The sequence below is a fragment of the Agelaius phoeniceus genome, chromosome 14 (assembly GCF_051311805.1).
Source record: "Agelaius phoeniceus isolate bAgePho1 chromosome 14, bAgePho1.hap1, whole genome shotgun sequence".
NCBI classification, from domain to species: domain Eukaryota; kingdom Metazoa; phylum Chordata; class Aves; order Passeriformes; family Icteridae; genus Agelaius; species Agelaius phoeniceus.
Window position 1 is genome coordinate 3,467,513 of NC_135278.1, and position 19,490 is coordinate 3,487,002.

Genomic DNA, 19,490 nt, shown 5'->3' on the forward strand with positions numbered 1-19,490 from the left:
TTGTGTGGTCTGGGAGTGCATTGTAATTAACCTCACAAGCAAGCAGAACAAAGGGCTCCCAAAGGGGATCATGAGGACAGCACCCACAATTCCACATGGGGCAGGAAAGACACAGGTAAAATACTTTGTACTGCATTTTCTCCAGGACTAAATGACCTTTGGTGGGCTCTGCAAGGGCAGCAGATGTTCAGGGCTCAAAGATGTGATGGACTCACCACAGCTCTGGAATAAACTACTGCACATCACTTGTGTCACACTGACACACACACACACACCTAGAATGTGTAAAGTATGAAGCAATTCAAGAAAAGTTCTTCCCACAAAGGAAGAGTGAGCACAGCTCCTAAGATGAGGGGTAACTCCTCAATTTGCAGGTGTCCAGCACAGCTTTGCAATGACAGAACAAAACAAAGAACAGTAGCAAAGAACAGCTAGAAGACATCCATAACCTTTTCCAGCCCTGCCAGTTATGATATTTATTTTCCATAGAGAGCTTGCTGTGTGTTTTCCCAATGAATCCTTGTTTGCCCAAACAAACATTCTCACAAAACACTTCTGCTTTAACCAGCATCTCCTAAAACCTGGGCAAAGCTCACCAGGTTTCTGCTTTTCTTCTGAGAGTGCTCTGGACATCAGGGCTTCTGGGCTGCCTTGGACAAATATAAAGTGGGAAACTTAAGAGAACACTTAAGAGATCCAAACATCAATTACTTCCCCAAAGAGTTAAATTATTTTCTGATGGGGGAAACATCTCTCTTTCCCAGTAGAAATAGAATAGCTCTTTTTTACACCAAATACAGAGCTATTTGCAAGAGTCTAGGTATCCTGGTCATCAATTTTGTTTTCTTAACACCCCAGAAAGCTGCTTGAAACCTTAGTAAGACTTCTTAAAGGCAAGGTACAGTGCTGCCACATGCAGGATTAGAGGCTGGATTCACATTCTCCATCATACCCACAAAACACTACAAATGAGAGAATAGGGAAGGGGGGAGAAGAACAGGAAAAAATACTCCAAACATTGAAAAATTGCCTCAGATTATTATTAACATTACTAAAAAAGGTCTTTAAAAAGGAAGAGAGAATTATTTTCATTTCCACCTGGTAGATCCACATCACAAAACCTCAAGGCATCTGCATTTTGAGCATTTCCCCCAGCATTTTAAAATGCACTGGAAAGCATTGCTGTGTGTTTTGCCAGGCACACAAAAAGGGGGGAAGCTCACTTGCACAGTGCAGCCATGTTCTGCATGTCATCACCTGCATTATCAGCAGCATCCTGAACTGCAGCACAGCCCAAGTATCTGCTGGAGACAGGACCAAGAGGTACCTGAGAGATAAAAACCTCTTGAGAAAGCTCTGTAGACCAGCTTCAGCTCACAGAAATGAGCACATTTCTCTCCCAAGCACTCCTCTTTTAACACCTACAGAGCTGAAATTTGTCTCTTTTCTCTTTTCATAACATGGCAATGGTGCTGAGTGCTAATATTAGCTTTATGTTTGGTTAAAATTGCTGTACTTAAAAGCAACCCAGCTGAGCTGTATGTCTCAATGGAATTCACAAAACTTCCTCCCAGTATTCTGCAATCAAATATTTCTTTTTTTTTATTTAAAGCAAAAGGAAGCTAACATTTGCTCCTCTGAACTATTTCTACAAGGTTTGCCTAGAATTTGAATTCTATCCCCTTTTAATCTGCAGAAAACTTTGCATACCAAATTCTTTAAAAGAACAAATAAATACTAATGTTGTTGCAGGTAAGAATATAGATCCTTTCACATAATGAAAGAAAAGTAAGAGCAATCTTCCATTTCATAATCAAAGACTACATGAAAATCATTTGAATGAAAGCAGGGTTGTTAAATACAAAAGGTTGTTAAATACAAAAGGTTGTTAAATACAAAAGGTTGTTAAATACAAAAGGTTATGCAGCTTCTCTCATATTAGGACACCAGAGGAGTCCCCAAAACAATTCATTCCTCTGTTATCTCACAGAAAAATATCAACAGACTCAAATCCCTTTCCACAGCACAGCAAGACCTGTGGATGGGCACCACCACATTGATCAGGTTCAGGGTTGAGAATGGGCACAGAGCCTTGAAGAATCCTGTCTGACAGCACCACACAAGGAGAGAAGAACAGCCTTTAACTCCCATTTCCTGTAATTGCTGAGGTAAATAATTAACCAGAAATTGAAAATCCTGGCCTAAACTAATGAGATCAAGGGAAACAAAAATTCTAGTTGTCATCATCACCCCTCTAAACATGCACATGGGTATTCCCTGCAGATATACTCCGTTCCAAAATCCCGTTTCTCATATACGTTCCTGTGAAAAACCCAGATATCTTACTAGCACAAAAGCCTTTAAATACCAGAAAAGCCAACAATTCCTTGTCCAGATGAAGAGCAGCAGGGGAGTCCAGCAGGTACCTGCTCTTACCTTGGCACTGGCCAGGAAGCCCAGGGAAAGGGCGACCCTGGCGCGCAGGTCGGGCCGGTCGCGGGGCCACACGTAGGACAGCATGGCCCGGATGATCTTCCTGCCATCGATCTCCTTCAGCTGGGGGAGCAAACACAGCACTGCTGACACTTGGAAATACAACAGCTGCCAATGAGAGTGTGGTTTAGACATTTCCATCACTTGGGAATTTTATTGGATAGGAAATGGACACTTGGCAATGCCTGAGAGCAGGACTGCCTATAAACATAAAAACTTGACATGTTCATATCCATGGCACGCCATTAAAATGTTCCCTGTTCTCCAGAGTGCAAGCCTGGCTGGCTGCAGCTGGATCACAGAGAAAGCCACAATTCCCCATCTTGAAATACTTCACAGAACAAACTAACTGACCCTTCTTTTTTACCTCCTCAAGATTGCTGTACAAAAGTACTTCTTTTTTGGAAGATGTTTTAAAATAGCAGGAGAGAAATGCAAAAAAATCAAAAAATTAACAAAATAACTAAGGCAAGAAGGAAGCCTGAAAGGTCCACAATAAACAAAAATAGTTTGGAGAACATTCCCTGCCATAGATAATCAGGCTTCACAAGGCAGAAGATGTACATGGCCACGTGCTGGCATTTTGTCACCAAATATCACTGCAAATGTATTGGAACATTACACAGGATAAGCACAATGCTCAATATCACTGAGCATTGTTTAAGGTTTGTTTTTGTGAGGGGATTCAGCAATATCTGCTACAGGTGGCCCTGGCTTGAACTCCTGGAGTTACATTGAGAAGTTGGAGAATTTGCACACATCTCATGCTCAAGTTTTTGCTCTCTAACAAAGTGTGCCAAAAACAACATGAGAAAACATGTATTTGCAATAAACAGAACAAGATCTAGACACAGCCTCAAGTTTTGACCTTTAAATGATGCTATCAATTTTAACTGAATTCTTAAAATAGCTGCTCCTCCAAATCTCAGATTTTGCTCTAAGTAAGAGCACAATCCATTTAACAAGACAGCTTGAAAAACATTACTTTTTCTGTTTGTGTTTAAGTTTTGCTTTGGGATTATTTTTCTGTTGTTGGGTTTGGTTGCTGTATTTTTCTATTTTGTTGGGGTTTTTTTGCTGTATTATTTTCCAGATGGACAGATGTTTATCACTGACACTTCTGATAAACCCACTGAACTCCCAAACTAAATTAACTGCAGCCTAAACCACGTTTCTTAATTGAGAACAAGAGGATGTGCAGCAACACAGAGCCCAAGTATCAACAACTCCTTTTTCTGTGCTGGCTACACTGGGGTTAACTTGAGAGACACAAGGGTTATTCAGATAACCCTCTTAGGAGAGAAAGGAGGGCAGCAAGGGCAGCTAATCTCCCCATTTCAGGCAATATTTTGTAGTGGGGAGGAGGGAGGGAAACAAAAGCTTAGTGCACACCTTTCAAAGATGACTCTTGTGACACAAGTCAGGAGGAAGGGGGAGTATTATAATAAATCTATCTGTTTGAGGATAAACCAAATTAGAAAAGAAATGCTCTGTTAAGGTCTGGGGTGAATAAGCAAGAAAGGAGAGGTCTGTCAAAAGGTAAAATTGCTGAGGCAACCAGGGAAGCCAATCCTATCAAGGTAAGCTCTTAAAAGCACCAGGAAATTCATCTCAGTTTTTCTAGTCACAGCTTCAAGCAAAACCAAGGCATTTTGTCACCAAATGTCACTGCAAATGTATTGGAACATTACACAGGATAAGCACATTTCAAAGTACTTTTAAAAAATGGCTATATGGAAGTGGAGAGAGGATGCAAAAGTGCCTCTGTTGTGTCCTACCCACTTAAAAGCTGGAGATATCTGCTGCAGCATATACATGAATCTTTCCATTTGAGCCGAGGATATGCATAAAAAGCAGTTCAAACATGTGGAAAATATCTTTGATCACCACTTAGAGGTTAAAAGGAAGTTAAAAAAAATTGGTACCACATTAACACAAAAGATACAAAAGTGCAATCAGAGCAGTTCTAATTATATGTTGCTATTGGCTAGGCAGACTTTGCACAGAAAACCTATTAAAAGGAACAAAATATATTGGCTGCAAACAAGGAATCTATTTCCTTTTTTCATGGCTCTGAAGGGTGACAGAAGCAAATCCATTTAGAAAAAAGTCAGGAGGCAGCCACTCACTTGCCAAAGGCCTTGCAAAGGAACAAGAAGAAATATCAAAGGATGCAAAATGCACAGCATATTACATCAAAGTTTACCATGAAATAAATCTTACTGTTGTACAGAAACATGAGTTAAAAAATTGTTTAAACATGCAAGTGGCAACATTAAGAATTCAAATGAGCAATCTGTTCAATGGACTCAGGCCCTTTTTTGATTCTCTGAGGTACATAAAAAGGTTAAGAGATGAATTTATTTCACCTCCTTTTAAATGGTAGGAATGTTTTGCATTTTCTTTACGGGTCTATTTCTACAGGAATGGAAGGAATGGAAGGAAAAATATTATAAATCTAATACAGCAGGGAGCAAAGGAGGAAAGCCTTTTCCTCTTCTTGAATGCAGCATGGTTTTAAAACACTCTGTGCAATACTGAAGGTTATTTGCAAAAGAATGACCATGGACCAAACTCCCTGCCCCTTCTACCCATCCCATCCAGGTTCTGGACCTTTTAAAATACCTAAAGAGGGGGGAAAACAAAGAAAGCCCTAATTCCTCTTCCCCATCTGCATGGTTATTGAGCACTGCAAGGCATGCACTGGGCTGACCCTGTCACTTGGTGGATAAAGGCTGTGCCAGGATGATGAGCTGTCAGAAGTGGGATACAACAAGAAAGTGGTAGTTTGACTTGAATTTAAGCTGTCACTGCTGATGAAGAGAGAAAGACACAATTCTGGCTCCCTGTGTGCTCCCTCAGGCAGCTCTATCATCCCTTTCATTGTACCAGCACAAGTTTCCCCCCCTGCATGAGGTTATTCTCCCAACCAGCACCAAAAAATCCCCCAAAGCTGGTAAAGATCAGTTCTGATCTCAGTACTCAGCACAGCAGCCACTGCTGTAAGCAACAGTTATTTTGGAATTTTAAAAAGTGTAAGTTTCCATGTGAGATGAGGTCATGTGCCCTTCACTCTGGGCTCATCTTGAGGCTTCAGTTCTGCAGAATCTGCTCCAAAAGGGGCAATTTCAAATGGAACTCCCCAAGTCAGAATGAACAGCCTGGTGTGTCCCTGGAACAGGGAAAGGTGTCATGGAGCTGACAGATACCTCACCTGCACTTCTCCTAGAAGGAGAATCCTAGGGAAAAAAGGCAGAAAATGGGGTGCCAGTGTTTTTACCCACTGAATACAAGTGCAAGCACACATGAGATACAGAACTGCACTTGGAGCAGCAGAGCATTTCCTTCCCTTTTGCTGACAAACTCCAACATGACCCTGGTTTTTTCCATCCTCACACATTTCACCTCTTCCACAGCTGGTCCTTGCTGCTTTCTCCTGGACAGCTGGTATTTGTTTGGTTAGACAACAGCCTTAACTGACCATGTCCTGTATTAACCACGTTTCAGCTGCATTTATTGGAATAAAGAAGTTAAGAGATTGATTTACACAGGAATAGCTGCAAGTGGAGGCTGAAGGGAGAATGCCAATGGAATTTTACACTGCCAGCAAATGAAAAAAATATCATCTGGCATCCAAATTTTTGGATAACATACTGCTAATGAGTTTTAGCACTAAGGAACATCCCACATCCTTTAAGGTTATTTGTGTTGTGGTAAACAGAACCTTCCATTTCTGTTCTGACCAGAGAAAACCCTGGCATTTAAAAATGTGAAACAGAGAAGGAGACTTAGGTTTGAAGTCTGTTTTGCCCAGGAAATCTCTGAAAAAAGCTTACACCTGTTGCAAGGAGGGTCTTTAAATGAGTCTGAAGTTCACATTACATGCAGAGCCCTGGTACCATTGACTGGAGACAGGCAATTATTTTGTTTCCCCCTGTGCCTCATGCAGAAAAGATCACAGATGTTTACTAAAACAAGCTGGCTACACCTCAGATTATGAAATTCCCTCTCACTATAAAAAATACACCTCTCCTGACTCCTGCCTGTAGCACAAACAGGTCTGGATTCAACGAAGGGACAAATCTCAGATGAAAACTTGCAAGAAAATCCTAAATTGAACTCTTCAATTTCTTTACAACTGAGGCTGGAGGAGAAACATTCTCAGAACAGTTAAAGCAGCAGAGCAGCCCTGGAAGACCTGGATTCTGAAACTGAAAATGGTTTGTCATCAATGTGGTCTTCATGAATTTTAGGGAGGATCCCACCCAAGTTTGAACAAATTATAACCATTCAGACAGAACCATTCTGCAAAGACACAAAGCATCAGAAATAAGTGTGCCCAGGAAATGAGAAGATGGAAGTTGTGTACACTCAAGAGCTTTGATGTGGCAATTTTAATCACACAGTTGATACTGTCCTGTTTTAACCAAAAGTTTGCCTCATTTTCTGATTGGAATCATTTGGTCTAATAAAAGATCCTGCTTCTCCTCATATACCATCATCATTACATTAATGTGCTTCCTGAATAGAAATACAGTCAAAATATACCAGATGTATTCCCATTAATTCCAAGTAAAAATAAACACAATTTAATTGCTTCTCTCCCCTCCCATTTCAAGTGTGATTTTACCAACTGATGCAATAACCCAGGAGCTGATTCCCACTCTCCTGTCTGCCAAGTCACAGGCAAATACCAGTCACAAACAAGATCAACAGACTAGTGAATGACAGGGAAACATTTTCCATCAAAAGAATCTAATCCAGGGCAATCTCAAGGCAGTGTGTAACAGTAAAATGGGATTTTTAATAAAATAAATAAAGCCCTTCAACACCATAATCACAAACATTTGGTGATTTAAGGGCTAGCAAGTCTACATTGACAATTTAACAGTATTATTTAATATAATACTGTTAATTATATTAATATTTATATATCTATATATATATTATATAGATATTATCTATATATATTATATATCTATATATCTATACATCTATATATCTATCTATATCTATCTATATATAAATTAATATTTATATATCTATACATATTATATAGATATAGATATATATTATCTATATATATATTATATAGATATTATCTATATATATTATATATCTATATATATTATATATATCTATATATATCTATATATAGATATATCTATATATAACTATATATATCTATATATTATATATTATATATAGACATATATTATATATATCTATATATAACTATATATATAACTATATAACTATATATATAACTATATATAACTATATATATATAACTATATATAACTATATATATAACTATATATATAACTATATAACTATATATATAACTATATATATATAACTATAACTATAAATATATATATATAAAAAACTATATATATATATATATATAAAAAACTAAATATATATATATATAAAAAACTAAATATATATATATATATAAAAAACTAAATATATATATATATATATATAAAAAACTAAATATATATATATATATATATAAAAAACTAAATATATATATATATATATATCTATCTACCAAAAGAATTTTGGACAAATTTGCTGCTTGAGGTCTTCAGGTTTTAGGTTTAGTTTTTTTGGGGGAGCTGATAGCATTTTGTATTTAAAAAGCAATAATAAGTGAGCAAGTTTTACCCCTTCCTTTGGATCTGTGTGAAGCCCTCCACCAGCATGGCCATGCCAACACATCCTCTTCTCCATCAGCTGCCACCTGGGCAAGATCTGTGTGAAAATGCAAAGTCAATTTGCAAGAACCTCAGGAAACAGGCACAAAAAAGCCAGCAGAAAGAAGAACTACTGGCTTGTTTTACCTCCCTCATTGTCAGTTTAAACTTGTTTTAATAAAAGATCTCACCTCCCTCTAAAAACCTTGCCCTGCTTAAGAAAACAAGAATAAAAAAGAGATATAATAATCCAACAGCAAAGAGCATGTTCCAAGCAGCCAGGAGGGAAAGAGAACAGATCCTTAAATATTGAAAATGAACTGAACATAGAAAAACCTTGAGGTTTTGGAGGATAACCATACTCAGGCACATTAATATGTGAAGTGGACCACATAGAAGCAATAATTCTCTCTCCATGTATGTAAGAGTAACTTTACTTGAGGGCAAAAAACCAGATGAATCTGCCTCACCCTTGTGCTCCCTGCCAGGATGGGAATGGGAACATGTTCTCCCATTGCAGAGCCCCTGCCCACAGGGGCAGCTGGGGAAAGAACCTGCCTGTTAGAAACAAATGCTCACTTCTTCTCTCAGCATGTGGCCAAGATACCCTGGAGAAATGTGCTGAATTTATTTATGCATGTAGATGTACTAAAAAACAACAACTCACTACCACCAGGCATTTTTCCAAGTTCAAAGTGCCTGCCACAAACAATGGACCTGTTAAAGCTTTTCAGAAAAGAATCTGCTTTTTGTTTCAAAGATTTGCTACATGTTGACAATTTCTAGGTTCAAGTTCTGTAAAAGCTCATTAGCAATATTTTATGTATGTTGGTTGATAGCAGACCCCAGGGTTTCCCAAATCCAAATGTCACTTTTCACATTTTAAAGCAAAGCATCAAAAAAGCCCAATCTAAGTAGATTTCATGCTTTGAAGTCACAATGACCCTCAAAAGATTTTAGCTACTTAAGTCAGTTATGAGAGGTTATTATTTTATAATTAAAAACAAAACAAAACAAAAGCAAGACAAACACATTTCTCAGCTTCATTCAAACAAGTGTGTTACTCAGAAATGTGTCAATTCTTCCACAAACAGGAAAAACTGCATCTGCCCTGTGCTTGCACTGGTTTTAAGGCAAGCAGATCTCACAGGAGTAAGGGCCTGACATGCTGGCACTCAGTGATGAGAATATTCTACAACCTAAGCTGAATTTTGCAGGAATAAAGCCCTACATGTTGAAGGAAAACTCACACTTTCCTCCTTGGGTATTTTCTGTGCTTAATAAATGAATCTAAATATCACCACAAAACCCCACACTTTTAAGACTTCTTTTTTGAAGTTATTGGGTTACCATTAGTTTGCAGAGATTCAAAAAGATTTCTAGGGGCAGAAACATAAGTTGCCATTTAACTTCAGAACTGTAAATTGTGGAATTAAAAAAAAGAATAAAGTAACAGCAGTCTAAACTGAAAGATGCTCCAAAGGCTTAAGTTCCTCATGACCTGCAAGTTGGAAGAACAACAATTTACAATTTACACCCACCTCTGAATGCTCCAATAATGGTCTTGAATAATTCCCTCCCAGACTGTGCCATGATCCTTGCCTGCAGATTGGTGGAATCTACAGAATAAAACAGGAAGAAAAAAGAAAAAAAAAAGAAATGAAAACAGAGTCATGCAGAACATGCACTTCATATTCAGAGAATATTCATCTAGTTCATGTAAACAAGCACAACATGAAAAGAAGGCAGATGGCTTTGTTTTTTAACAACTGACCACAGAAAAAGAAAATTGGTGGGGAGCAGCTGTAAAATAAATTACATTCACAAATCAGAACTGCTCAGTAACAATGAACTGAATTTCCTTTCCCTGAATCCCCACTCTCATCAGACTTTTTTTCTTCTGTACAACAAAAGCCCAGCTTTCCCTTTCCTCTCATTTAATTTTCTCCCAGGTTGTCTTCTGAATTCTCTCAAATAGTCTTTTGTCCTGTTTTTCATTAAGAAATGTTATTTTTCTGCTTACAGCTTCTGCCATTCCCCACTGCTCTCAGCTCAGCTCATGCCATGCCTGTCTCCAGAAGGCAAACCCAAGCTGCAGCCTTTGCCTGGCAAGCACTGGCACTGTCAGAAGTGGAGCAAGTTCTTGCTTATCAGGACACAATAAATGCAATATTCCCAGAGCCTGCAATGCACCTCAACCTGCAATAAATACACAGCTGGCAGCAGCTGCACCATGTCCCACACATTACCTTGCCAAGCAATCCACATTTTTATGTTATAAAGGCCCAGAAGAGTTGAAAAGGAGCATTTGTTTGTTTGAGTTCCTCAGAGGGAGTGGCTGGCAGTGCCTCCCCATGGCAAAACAAACACGGGGACCTCTCCTGGTCAGCACTGAGGGTGCACATCAGCCCTGACACTCAGTGCTCCATTTCCACTGCCCTGTGACAGAATTAACCTCACTCTATATAACAATCACACCAAGAGAACAGAGCCAAGAGCTGCTCACCAGCCCATGGCAAAGGACAAACAGTAAAAAAAGAAAAAAAAAAAGAAAAGGGACTTGATCATAAAAAAGGTAATTTTAACCTTGACAAAGAGCAGCACCATTGTGTATTTTATACTTTGCCTTAAACATCCTTTTCTTCCTAAGACACATATCTCAAGTAATAATTTCATGAGTCATTTCAAATAGAATTAAAACCATTTCTCCACAAGTTATCACATGGACCTGCTATTCCAAATATTTCTACTATATGACATTATATACAGAGAAAGAGTGAACATCATAATTACACATTTTGCATTTAGTAGAGCTAGCTGGCCTGGGTGAGCCATCCTGATATTTCCAATACCTGGGTGAAACAGAGGAGTTGCATTTCTAAAGCACTTCCCTGCAGATGCACTTTGTGTCAGCACAGAGGATTCCATCTACAGCAAAACATTTTCCACAGGAATGTTGACAGTGCCATAACCAGAAAACAGAATGGAAAAAATATGCTCCAGCAGGATTGGAAGTAGCTAATGACTGTTTTCTGAAGTGTATATACAGGACAGAAATGTACATACACTGAAATGTCTTACTAAAAATCCATCTCTTTTGACCTCAAAGTTCCCAGAGTTCACTTCTGACTGAAATGTGAAGCAAACAACATGACAGAAACAACTTCTACTGAACCAGCAGCAGATTTGGTCTCAATTACTGCATTAGATAAATAGCTTGATTTCTTGACTGAAGCTATGAACTGTCATGGGGTTAAGTCACCAAAAGCATTAAAGGTTTTGCACAAGATACACAGAAAAACCTGTTCTTATTTTCAGTCTTGAGCCTGGAAGACTGGAGCTTCCAATCCTCTCTCAAGCTCCTGCTAAAAACAAATGTGAGCAAAGAAACCAAGAGTTAAACAAGGTGAACAATTTCTGTATGGTAATTGTGGCAATTCCTCTGCCCATCAGAGCACAGAGAGCAGAAGTGCCCAAATGAGAGGGGCTGCAGCTTCCCTTGCCACTCTCCACAATCCTGCAGGAACACTGAGGACTCCACTCTCCCTCACCAGGGCTCCAGGAGCTTTAAGGCTACAAAGAGAAGCCATCCTTTAATCTAATCACAACACATAAAAGAAGCAGGTTATTGCTTTAAAAAACCAGGAGCAAGTCCTGCTTATTTCAGAATTTAAGAAATAATGCAGGGAGCTCAAATCCTGGCATTTCCTAACTCCTGAATGCCTGACTCTGCACCATTATGTTCTTTGAATGTATTTTTGGATATGATTCTATAAACTCTAAAGGATGAAACAGATGTCTAGGACTGATTGCACATAAAAGTCATGTTGTTAAAGTGTCATGACTGTGGGTAGTAGTTTAAATACTACAAATGCAAACAAACAACAGGGATTAAACACATTTGTGCAAGGTCAAACCCACACTTAGAAGCTTCTCTCTGGAATATGATACATTGTGTTCCAGACATGCTGCACTCATCTCATGGGGGTTTTTATGAAACCAACTGTAACAGAAAAGACAACTGAAGGTGGCATTCAAGTTCTTCTGCAGCATTGAAGTCCCACAGTTAAACTTGCTGAGTTTACAGGGCAAGAATGAAAAGATACATAGGAAAGAGTGGAGGAAAATGAGAGAAAAAGGTGAAAATATTCTGGTCTAAAGATAGGCTAAACTGCCACCAGAATGAACAATACAAACTTAAGTGGAGCTCCATTTACCAGTGGCCAATGTGCAGTTGCTCTGGGCACTGGGGTGGGTGTGTACAGAGCCAAGGAAGGGAGCTCAAGGCTGATCCAGTGTCACCAGTGCCATGGGCAGGGACACCTCCCAGGACAGGTGCTGCTCCAAGCCCACCCAGCCTGGCCCAGGATGGAGCATCCTTCCTCACAGCCATTTCAGATTCCATTTTTATGGGCAGGCATGTGGGGTTGCTGCCCTGCTCAGCAGCAACACCTCTCTCAAGGGATTTGAAAATGCAGGGGATTTCAAAGAGCCCCTTCCAAAGCAGGCACTGCCAGGGAGGTTTGGCAGGGACTGTCCAACTGCACCTTCAGAGGCCAGGGAAGAGAATTTAGCAATGCACACAGACACATGAAATGTCTGGACAATAAACACCAGTGCCATTTTCCAGAACAGAGCAAGCTCCAGGTGAAAATAAATACAATGTAAAATATAAATAAATGTAACAAAAACACCTGAAACTTCTCTTGCAACCCCTGCCAGAGCAAGGATGTTAAGTTATGCAGAAGAACAAGCTCTTTATCACTAGCAGCTGGGAGGGCAAGATAATGGAAGGAAAAAGCCTCTATTTTGTACTGTCACAGTTACAATAATTTACACAGCCCTGCTTTCTACAACTGCCAAAGTTCTCCCTCAAAGAAACTTCTCAATGTATTTCTCTGCTTATAAAGATTCCTAGCAAAGTAATTCCTTAGTTAAAGGCTGTTTGACCCTTCCAATCAAAAGCTATTTGCTTTCCATTTAGCTAATTTAACTAATTTTTAGATTCATTTAATGTCCATATTTACACTGAACAGAATTTGTCATTGCTTTTATTTTGAATATAGGCAAACTTCTACAAAAACCTAAACAAACAAACAACAAAAAAAGCCCCACAAGTTTCCTAGGAAAAAACCCAACAGCAATTATTCAGTTACTCATAAAGTTTACCAAGCCCATGTGCCAGCTCTCTACTCAGCAGAGATCCTAAATTCCAAACACAAGTTTTGACATGAGGAAGCCCTGCCTGCTCCAGCCACAGGAGGGTGAACTGAAGGAGCTGTGGTTATGGAAATTCAAGCTGATCTCAGTATAAAAAAAATGAGGCCTGATCCCAGCTCCTGAAACCTGTTTTTCCCCTCCATAAATTTAGATTTTTTTTTTCCTCTCCAGCATATAAATGTTAGGTGGCTTAGTATTCAGAAAAGCAAGACTGTAATCAAAACTACTGAAAAATGTAAGTGTGAGGGAGAAAAATATCTGAATCTGTATTGCAACAACACCCAAACAACTCCACTCTACTCTCATGGTACTAAGTGCCATAGAAAATACATATATTGTAATACAATTAGGCTTACAATTAATTGTAAGCTTAAAAAAAACCTACAATGGACATGGAGCTATGAAGAGGAGACCAAGTACCACATGAATGCAAAGCAGAGTGGAAGGATGAGAGCCAAGTCTTTGAAATTAACTTTTGAAAAAGAATGGTTTCAACTTTGCTCTCACAGTCATTTTACCAGAGCTTCTTCCTGTCTTTAATGCCATTTTTCCTCAGGAGTGAAGCTATGGCTGTCCTGTTCACCAGCTTGAGCTGCAACAGGCACAGCTCTTGACTGATCCAGCTCTGGTGCCACAAACCTCTGTTATTTGTGTAATTCCATCAATTAAAGCAGAACTGTGGGGTTCACTCCCAGCTGGGGCACAACTCTTGACTGATCCAGCTCTGGTGCCACAAACCTCTGTTATTTGTGTAATTCCATCAATTAAAGCAGAACTGTGGGGTTTTACCCCAGCACTGAGGAGCTCTGCTGTAACTGTGCCACAGCAGGGAGAGTCCTTCCTGTCAGGAAAACACATCTTCCTCTGTCAGCAAATTTGTATTTAGACATGAAAAACCATGTCCCTAAATTCTGAAAGGCATTATAACCAAAAATCCCAGAACACTTCAGTTGGAGTCTCCTGATATAGAGTTTTTGTTTAATAAAATAAATGCTCTTGCATTTCATGAAATCTAATTTTCAGCCAAGTAGAGCTTGATGCAAAAGTGAAAATTCATTACCAGATCATTAAAAAATGCATTCATTGACCACTTTCTAACACAAAATGCCTAGAAATTAAAAAGCCAAAGAGAGGAACACACACATATATATCCCACAGATGTAGTATTAACTTTCTAGTTCAGCAAATCCACATTTAGTGACACGTGGCAATTAAAACTGCTCAGCAGGGACTGGCATTTCTCACATGGAAATAAAGTCATTCAAAAGGAAAGCAGGAATATAATTAATACTTCTATTCATCACCATGATAACATTGCTGTTTGTTCCCTAACAGCTGAAATTCGTCTCCAGGAACACCAGACAATACTGAGTATTCAGGTGTATTTTAATGTATGCAAATACATGGGGAAAATATTTGATCTGCATCGACTTTAGCTCTAAGCCTCTTGCACAAGTTTCAAAATTAAAACCTCCAAAATTTACCCTTTCAGTCCTGCTCATCTCATCCAGTACCATAAAGTTGACTGTAGTCCCTGACAGGATTCTGCTTGTCAGGAAAAACTAATCAAGGTGGGTGACAAAGAAAAGTTACTCATAAACAGCAGCAATCTGAGAGGATAAAGAAGTTTATTATCAAACACAATTACAAGCTGAGTTTATGAAAGTTCATTCCCTCAGTCTTTGGGATACACTTCCTCAAGCCACTTTGAAAAATGCACGTGAATTACTGAAAGCTGGACTTAGTTTGAGATAAAGTACTCAATACTTTACTTGTAATAAAAAATAATCTACTGGGACATATTCCAGCATCCCATAGTTGACAGAAGGGATTCCAACTCCAACTGCCTGCCCGCACGTAGCGGCGGAATCAGCCGTGAGCACGACTCAGTCCCTACACAGCATTCAGCACCCGCTCACAGACACTGAGGCTCTCATGCTTGTCCCCACAGGGAGCCCACGGCACCGATGCCGGCCCCTCCGCACGAGTGTCCCCGCTCCCCCGGGAGCACCGGACCCCTCGCGGCGGGCACCGATACCGGCCCGGCGGGCACCGGTACCGGCCAGGCAAGGACGACCGGGCGGTGCTCGCAGAGCCGCGAACAGCGCTGCGGGCACCGGGGCCTCCTCAGCCCCTCACCGCCCAGCTCTCAGCCCCTCAGCGCCCACCCCTCTGCCTCCTCAGCCCCCTCAGCCCCTCACCGCCCGCCCCAGCGCCCCCACACACCTGTACGCCTCCCGGGGCGGCTCGAGGGCCTCGCCGCCCGCTCCCCACCGCTCCTCCTCCGGCGAAGCAAGCGACAGCGGCGGCGGGCGGCGGGCGCAGCAGGGCCAGGGCGAGCAGCAGCCGCCGCTTGCGGGAGGCTGCGGCCGCCAGGCCCCGCGGTGCCCCCAGCACCGCCATCTTGCGAGGGCCGGGGCGCAGGGGATTGTGGGACGGTGGCGGACCCGCGGGAGGGGAGGGGAGGGGCAGGGAGGGTGTGGCTGCCCTGAGGGGAAGGTGGCTCGCGGTGCTATGGCGGGAGCCGGGTTCGGCTGCCCTCAGAGCCACTGTGGTGGGCAGAGAGGGGCTACCTTAGGCCTCCCCCTGGTATTCTGTGAGAGGGGCTGCCCCGGGCCTCCCTCTGGCCTTCTGTGAGGGGGGCTGCCCCATGGTGGTCCAAGATGGGCAGCTTTGAGCACCACCATAGCACCCTGACAGGGGCTGCCCTCAGATACACCATGGCACCTGAGAACGGCAGCCCTCAGCCCTACCATGGCACCCTGAGAGGAACTGCCCTCATTCCCCATGGTGCCACGAAAGGAGGTATCCTGAACCATGGTGCCCTGAGGGGGCAGCCCTCAGCCCCACCATGGCACCCAAAGAGGGGCAGCCCTCAGCCCCACCATGGCACCTCAACCCTCAGCCCCACCATGGCACCCAAAGAGGGGCAGCCCTCAGCCCCACCATGGCACCCAAAGAGGGGCAGCCCTCAGCCCCACCATGGCACCCAAAGAGGGGCAGCCCTCAGCCCCACCATGGTGCCCAAAGCGGGACAGCCCTCAGTCCCCACCATGGCACCCGAAGTGGGACAGCCCTCAGCCCCACCACTGGACACAGACAGGAGCAGCCCTGAGTCCTGCCATTGCTCTCTCGGAGAGGCTGCCCTCTGGCCCATCATGGAGCCCAGAGATGAGCAGCCCTCGGCCCTGCTATGGTGTCTCAAGTGTCCCTGAGTACCACCATGGCACCTCCCAGAGGAGTAGCCCACATCCCTACCAAAGCACACAGTGAGAGGGACTGCCCTCAGTCCCACAACAGCATCCAGGAAGGGGCTACTCTCAGTCTTGCCATGGCGCCCTGAGGGGGACAGGCACACCCCTGCCGAGCTGGGAATTAACCAGGCCCTTCTAAGCCAGAATGAAGAAGGGAATGAATGAAGGGTTTTCACGCCCTTCTCAGAAGCCTTTCTGTTCTGACTGTGCAGATAAAAGCCTTCTCTTTGAGGCACTGCACTCTTGGAATATGGGTGTCCTCAGCACAAGCTACACAGTTGCAAGCATGGTTCATGGTGGTCAGCAGCTCTGTCAGTACTTCATGCAGGGTGCTCCTTCCAAGCTGCTGCTAGCACTCCCACACTTTGTCCTGATGCAGCTGGACACTGTCATCACTGCAGACAGAAAGAGGTGCTCGAGCTGGCTCACAGTCTCTCTGGATTTTGGGTCCCCCACAGAGCAGCTGCCAAGGCAGTTTCCTTGCCTGGGGCGCAGAAAAGCCCTGGCTCCAGCACCGTGAGGAGCTCAGGCCAGAGGGGAAGGTGTGGATGGCACATGGGATGATGCATCTCCATCCAGACCTAATCCTGTATTGCACACCCTTCCCAGGGTTAAGTTCTGAGCTACCTCAGAGGCCTCCTCCAGCCCACACAGCTCAGCCATAGTTCCTTTGAGCCAGAATAATGCAGCAATAGTACAGTTCCTAATTAAACACCCACTTAGGAAGATAGAGCTATGCCATGGATTACATTTCCAGTGGCCTATATACTCCCATGTGATCGGCATGCAGAGCTGTCAGAAGGCTGTAACTCTGTGTGGCATTTCTAATCACACAAAGATTTCTTCAAAGCTACCAGAGCTTGACTGCTGATGCTCTTGCCTTGAGGGAGAGTTGTAAGCTCATTTGCAGGGAAGAAAGACAGACAGACAGAAAGGAAGAGGACAATTGGCTTAAAGTCGATTTTTAATGAGGCAGGATTTCTCTAGTCTGTACTTTGATACGCAACTTTGCTCATGACCAGGATCCACTTCAAACGACAGGGGCAACATTTCCCTGGCACTAATCTAATTCTTCATCATAATTGCATTTGGCAGAGCTGGCTCTGAACAGTGCCCCCCATGGCATCATTCAGAGGGATAAACAGGAATTCTGGGCTTCTGGCTTCCATACATCCCCTTCCTCCCCTATGCTCTGCTCTACAGGGAAGTTTGACCAGGCAAAACAGGATAATCACAGCTCTGTCTGGGATGGCCTGGACAGGCAGGCTGGCCAGCATGGCAGCATCTTTGGAGTAATTTCAAATGTTTCTGCAATTTCCCCACATGCTGCAATGGTTTCATGCAGTGTTTGTGTGCACTGGCAATGCTTTCTGGGCCAATCCAACACGCAGCACAGGCTCTCAGCCCTGTGAAATGTAACCAGTGTTTTGGCCATGTCAGGCTCTTTGGACATGGGCTACATGGAACATCCTGCACAGGGATAACAGCAGCATGCACTGTGGTGTCACAGGATCTCACAGCTCCAATGCCTCTAAGGGAGACTTACAAATCCCTCAGCAAACATTTATTGTCAAACCACACAACCCCTCCATCATCTCAGCCTTCTCATTGTTAGATAATGTACCATTTTATTTTTTCCAAATGTAATGTATTTGATATGAGTGTTCTCCCTGCAAATTTTACTTTAGCTGTTCTTTCTTCTTTAATAACTCTCCCACACTACTGGCTTTATTTCCTCCTGCTAATATTTCAGTCTTGTTTCCAGTTCTGATCTTCTCTTTCTCCTTTTGATACCACTTTATTTATGTGATCCCAGATTACTGACAGCTGCACAAGGCACTGCTCAAAGCCTGAGAGACACAGGGTGAAAAGAGCCCACATTCCTTTAGAAGTAACAACTTCTGTCCCAGAGTGACTAAACCAGGGGGAACAGAGCTCATGATAGAGACACAGAAAGCCAACAGAGGAGTTTTATGAACTTACACTGTTTAAAGTAGCTCACCACAAAATAAATATCTATTTCTCTGCAGATTTAGCTGTGGAAGCAGAGGATCTCCTTGGAGACAGACAAATCAATGCCTGCTCCAGACCTGGCACTCTGGAAAGATGACAGAAGCAGCTCAGTTGAAGAAATAGAAACTCCAGTAATGGAAATAACTCACCACAAAGGAGATTTGTGAATAGAATCCTAAAAGATGTCTAATTGGGCCTTTTTCCAGGAGCTGTGTAGACAACACACCAGGGTTTGAGACCAAGGTCAGTGTTCTAAATGAGAACATGTTCGTTTTTTGGCTAGAAAAGTTTACAGAAGCAGCTCAGCAACACAAGTACAACACCCATCTTGTGGAGGTGAAAAAACATTTTATTTAGAGTTTCTTGAAGTTCTTAGCTTCTTTCTCATTAAAGGTGCCTAATATGATTGTAATGAATTTCACTTCTTGCAATAAGTACTTATATCTTCTAGGAAGTAAGATTTATAATTACTATCTTTCCTATAAAATGGAAAGAATCAACACTGAATTCCAAATAATCAGTGTTCCAAAGGGAGACTGAAACCTCTGTTCTGTATGGTAACATTGGCAGTTCCAGCTGAGGCAGGCATCAGCCTAAAAGTCAGTCCCCCAGGGCTATGGGAATCCAAATCAATTCAGGAGTCAGGCTAGAGGAAAAAGAAAAGCATCAATATTCAAACATCTTTTAGAATCAATGGTATTGGAAGGGTATGAACACAAGGAGGGGAATGCTTCAAGGAAGTATATGAAGCAAGAGGGAAAATTAATGAGAACAAAGTAATGCAAAGAAAATAAAAACAGAAAAAGAG

At 42.0% G+C, this 19,490-nt stretch overlaps 1 protein-coding gene across 1 annotated transcript in view; it reads right to left on the reverse strand.

The window, feature by feature from the left end:
• ABCB7 (ATP binding cassette subfamily B member 7) overlaps positions 1-15,852 on the reverse strand; it is a 37,765-nt gene extending 21,913 nt beyond the window's left edge. Inside the window, exons 1-4 of the mRNA XM_054641302.2 lie at positions 15,642-15,852; positions 9,737-9,814; positions 8,167-8,253; positions 2,437-2,556 (exon numbers count right to left, since the gene is read on the reverse strand). Coding sequence (XP_054497277.2) covers positions 2,437-2,556; positions 8,167-8,253; positions 9,737-9,814; positions 15,642-15,818 — 462 coding nt within the window. The 5' untranslated portion in view covers positions 15,819-15,852. The remainder of the gene's footprint in view (positions 1-2,436; positions 2,557-8,166; positions 8,254-9,736; positions 9,815-15,641) is intronic.
• Positions 15,853-19,490: the final 3,638 nt, after the last annotated feature.